Source organism: Meriones unguiculatus, chromosome 19 (assembly GCF_030254825.1).
Source record: "Meriones unguiculatus strain TT.TT164.6M chromosome 19, Bangor_MerUng_6.1, whole genome shotgun sequence".
Classification (NCBI taxonomy): Eukaryota; Metazoa; Chordata; class Mammalia; order Rodentia; family Muridae; genus Meriones; species Meriones unguiculatus.
In genome coordinates, this window is record NC_083366.1 from 69,339,254 (window position 1) to 69,344,203 (window position 4,950).

A 4,950-nucleotide genomic window follows, 5' to 3' on the forward strand; every position below is an offset into this window, starting at 1 on the left:
TACCTGAAACTGCTGAAGAAGCCTTCCTGTGGGCGGTTTAAAGGTTCGCTTCGGAAAATCTGCCCCCGGCTACTCAATAGAATTTAGGCAGAGAATTTTTTTTTTTAAAGAAAAAACTTGTAGTTTATAATAGTTCATTGGTTCAATTAGGAGTGAAAAAGAAGGGAGTTTTGTAATGCAATTGTCCAGCAAAGGAAACCGCTTTAAATTGGGGGATTATTGGCGCAGACCACCTGTGGGGCATTCAGAGCCTTTTCTATACTGCGCGGCCCGGGCCTAGCTGCCTGCGGGCTGGCTAACAAAGCGGGGAAAGCTGTTGAAAAGGCGGAGTGCGCTCAGCCTCTGGTCTTCACTAACTGTTACAAGTCTTCCTCCCTCTCTGCCTCTCCTTTTTAAAGTAAAAGTCCCACATCCCTTTAATGGAGGAGCGTTAAGGCTCCGCGGTGGCCAATTGGTCTGCACCAAGAGGAGCCAGGCAGCAGGGAGAGAAACTTCAGACTACACAGCACATTCGGAGAGGAGAAAAGATCAAAGTTTTTCCAACTCAAAAGACCAAGTTCCCTACAGATTAACCCTATTCATTTAGCCCCTCTAAAAGGAATGGTGCGCAGAGCCACTGGGCAGACAGGTAAAAAGTTCAACAATCGCCAGTGCATTCTTCCGCTGATTCCACAGCCTTCTGTTCAAATAAATTAGCTTAGTCTTGACAGAGGAACAATAGCTTTTTTTTTCCTCCAGGAAAAGCAGCACACTTGGAATACACAAGCGCGAACGCTGTTAGGGAGTTAACCCCTTCGTTTAATCTGTCAGCCAGCCCTGCCGGCTCACCAGATTGTCAAGTGACTTACAGGGCAGCGCTGACCTGTGGCCCCGGGGCGAGCCCCCGCGATTCTGAGTGAGGCCGGGTCTGCGGAAGGCCGGGCGTTCACAGCCGCGCGCAGGAGATCCCACACAGGGCTTGACCGAGCAGAACGCTGCCACACACTCACCACACACAAGCAGGGCTGGCACCCGCGGGGGACAGACGCCATCTTTGGGCAAAGCGCAAAGAACGCGGTCTTGACTTCAATTCAACAATGACGTTTTACTTTGCTAATAGTTTAGGACTAGACGTTAACAGGCAATTGTCTCCAGGCCTAAAGTCAGTACAGAACGGCAAACCAGAAAAGTCCGTGTCCCCACTTGTCCTCAGCAAGCAAAAGGGGAACAGTTCAGAAGAGGTGGGGGCAGGGCGGCATTTAAATCGTCACTTATCAAAAGTCATTTTATTGACAAAATAGAATACTTATATGTGTTCTTACAGGGGCCTCTAAGCTTTTACAAACACTGTACACACTGTATAGCTTTGGATATATACATATTTTACACGTTTTGTTTTTACAATTTAACAAATAATTATATAAATACATCCTCTAGTGTAAGAAACCCGTATTTACGTGGGGCGTGTAATTAAGACATCTCTTGTTTATTTAAGGCCTCTGCCTGGTCCTTAGGGTGCCCGAAGCGTGGGTCCCAGCAGGCAGCTCTCGTCCCCGTCTAGGGTGTGTGAGGAGGGAACTTATGCAGGTCGGGTCTCGGGCGAAGCGGTCCCTCGAGTGAGGTCTGAGGCGCGACCTCAAGGCTCGACCCGGGCCCCCCTGGGGGGGACTCTCCAGCCTGCGGACGCCGCGGCCCCGGGGAGGCGCTCGCGAGCGTCGGAGGGGAGGGGAGGGGAGGGGAGGGGAGGGGCCGCGCGGCCTCACTGCCAGGTACTTTGTTCTAAGGGAGTCATTTAAGTCCCGCGGTTAATGGATACCATTAAGAGTTCATTATCATGCTAATAGCAATCAACACGGTGCTGGGGTGGGAACCCCGGCCGCTGCGGGGTCCCCCGGCGCCCTCGGGGTCCCCCTCCCCCTCCGCTCCTCCCCGGCGCCCTCTCGGGGTTCAGACCTGGGACAGTGGCATCTGCTTAGGGTAGGACACGGAGCTGGCCGTGCCGGAGCGCCACGTCAGGCCGGTGCTGACGTCGCTGTAGAGCGAGCCCCCGCCGGGCCCCCCGCCCCCGCCCCCCGGGCCGCCGCCCCCCGCGCCCGCGCCCGGGGCCGCGCCCTTGCTGGCCCAGCAGCAGCGAGTGCACAGTGCGCGCCAGGACTCCAGAGTCTTGCCCGACCAGACCCACACGCCCGACGTGATGCCCACCACCAGGCACATGAAGTACTTGAGCATGAAGACGGCGTAGTCGGGCCTGCGCGCCTGGTCCGGCTGCAGGTCCCGCAGGCACGGGCAGTTGTGCGTGGCCTCCCAGCGCGGCCGGTTGTGCTGCTCGTAGAAGAGGCAGGCGACGACCACGGCGGCGGGCACCGTGTAGAGCACGGTGAAGAGGCCCAGGCGGATCATGAGCTTCTCCAGCTTGTGCGTCTTGGTGGGGCCGCCCTGCTGCTTGATGACCGAGCGGATCCGGAAGAGCGACACGAAGCCGGCCAGCAGGAACATGGTGCCGATGAAGAGATAGATGACGAGCGGCGCCAGCACGAAGCCGCGCAGGTTGTCGAGGCTCTGGTTGCCCACGTAGCAGATGCCGGCCACCGGGTCGCCGTCCACCGAGCTGAGCGCCAGCACGGCGATGGACTTGACGCTGGGCACCAGCCAGGCGGCCAGGTGGAAGTACTGCGAATAGCCCGCGATGGCCTCGTTGCCCCACTTCATGCCGGCCGCCAGGAACCACGTGAGCGACAGGATCACCCACCAGATGGAGCTGGCCATGCCGAAGAAGTAGACGAGGAGGAAGACCACGGTGCAGAGCGCGGGGCCGGTGGTCTCGTAGCGCACGTGCTGCTCCACGCCGCCCAGCTCCTCGTACTCGCCGCGCGCGCCTGGCGCGCTCGCCCCCGCGCCCGCCGCGCCCCCCGCCGCCGCCGCCGCGCCGCCCGCCGCCCCGGGCCCGCCGCCGCCCGGCGCGCCGCCGCTGCACGCCACCTTCTCGTGGCCCGCCACCAGGCGCACCAGGTACCCGACCGACACGAAGAGGTAGCAGGCGGACAGGAAGATGATGGGCCGCTCGGGGTACTTGAAGCGCTCCATGTCGATGAGGAAGGTGGAGACGGTGGCGAAGGTGGAGACGAAGCACAGCACGGACCACAGGCCGATCCAGAAGACGGTGAAGGCGCGCTCGTCCTGGCTGAAGAACGGGTTGTGGCACGGCAGCGCGCAGTTGGCGATCTGGCCGGTCTTGACGCGGTTGTAGAGCGGGTGGCGCTCGCTCGCCACGCTCACCATGGGCGCGCGGCACTGGCAGCCCGGCTCGCAGGGCGCCGCGCCGCCGCCAGGGGGCCTCGCGCCGCCGCCGCGCGCCGCCGCGTCCCCGCCGGCCCTGCCGCCGGCCGCGCGCTGCGGGGTGCGGGCCCCGGGCGGCCGGCCGTGGGCGGGGGGCGGCTGCTCGGCGGGCGGCGGCGGCGGCGGCGGCGGCGGGCGGCGCGCCGGGCCGGGCGCGGCCGTGGTGAGGTCGGTGCGGTTGTAGTCCATGCACAGTGTGTCGGGGTGGCCCTGCTCCGGCAGCCGGTCGCAGCGCATGCGGTCGGGCCAGGCGAAGCCGTACTGGCGCATGAGCGGCGCGCAGCCGGCCTTGGCGCGCTCGCACACGGCGCGGCAGGGCGGCAGCGGCTTCTTGTAGTCCTCCAGGCAGATGGGCGTGTACATGCTGCACAGGAAGAACTTGAGGTCGGGCGAGCACTGGATCTCCACCAGCGGCCAGAACTGGTGCACCTCCAGGCCCGCCTCGTCCTGCGTGTCGTGGTTGAACTGGTTGGGCATGTAGGTGTAGTTGTAGCCGATGCCCTTGCACAGCGGCACCGTGATCTCCTGGCACGCCAGCTCCTTGGCCGAAGCCGCGGCGGCGCCGCTGGAGCGCTGTAGCAGCGCCAGGGCGGCCAGCAGCGAGGTCACTTCCAACAGGTACCCCCACTCCATGCTGCGCGCCGCGGCCGCGCGCCCCGCCGCTCCGGGCGGCGCGCGCGGGACGGGCCCGAGGGTCGGGGGCCGGCCGGCCGCTCCTCCGGCGGCGCCCGCGGGGCCGGGGGCCGGGGCGGCGCTCGTCCGGGGCTCCCCCGCGCGGCCCCGGGGCGGCCGCAGGCGCGCCGCACTCTCCCGGCGCTCGCCCCGCGTCCTCGGGGCGGCCTCAGCCCCGGCGGCTCATCGCCCCGCGGCGGCCGAGGTTGTCCCGCGCGCGCAGCCACCGCGCGGCGCCGGGCGGCGGGTCTCCGCGCGGGCCTCGGGCAAGATGGCTGTGCGTGGCCGGACCGCGCGGCCCGCCCCCGGGAGGGCCCCCCGTCCTTCGCAGGCCGCGCGCCGCCGCCGCCGGGGCTCCGGGCCCTCCGCCGCCTCCTCACTCCCGCGTCGCCCCCGGCCGGTCGGTCCTCCGCGTCTGCCGCCGCCGAAAGTCCGCGCCGCGTCCTGGCCGCAGCCTGCCGGCGCGCGGGGCCGCGGCTTCTCGCTAGGGCCACGCGCACACCCGGAGCGCGGGCGGAAGGGACACCTGAGCGGCCGCTCGGCTCCGGCGCCGCCGCCGCCGCCGCCGCCGCCTCCTCCGCGGGAGCTGCGCCCTTCGCCCAACTTCCCGGCTCCAGCCAGCCAGCGCCTCCGGGCCGGCTCATGAATATTTATATAGCCCGCGCCTGGAATCCGCCCCCTCCCGTGCTGGCCAATCGCCGGGCGGCGGGGCGGGGCCAGCGCGTTCTCAGGGCTCGGCCTCCCTTAAGGAAGTCCGCAGTTTCGGGACTGCTCTGCGGGGTTGGGGCGGGTGCAGAGTTTGGTGACTTTGGGACCGACCGCGCCGACGGAGTGAGCGTTCGCCGGACGGTCCCCGCAGAGCTCAGCAAATCGGAGGTCTGGGTCCCCCCTTCCGAGCCCGCCCCTGGGTCTGGCACCGTGTTTCTGCCGTGAGTGCGCCCCCAGTCCAGGCCCGGCCTCGCG

The 4,950-nt window shown here is 66.0% G+C and overlaps 1 protein-coding gene across 1 annotated transcript; it reads right to left on the bottom strand.

Annotated features, from left to right (window-relative positions):
- Positions 1-1,064: 1,064 nt before the first annotated feature.
- On the bottom strand, positions 1,065-4,218 carry Fzd8 (frizzled class receptor 8). The gene has a single exon (XM_021639089.2). It carries the CDS (start codon positions 3,946-3,948, stop codon positions 1,927-1,929), a length of 2,022 nt encoding a protein of 673 aa, XP_021494764.1. The 5' UTR covers positions 3,949-4,218; the 3' UTR covers positions 1,065-1,926.
- Between the last annotated feature and the right edge of the window lie 732 nt (positions 4,219-4,950).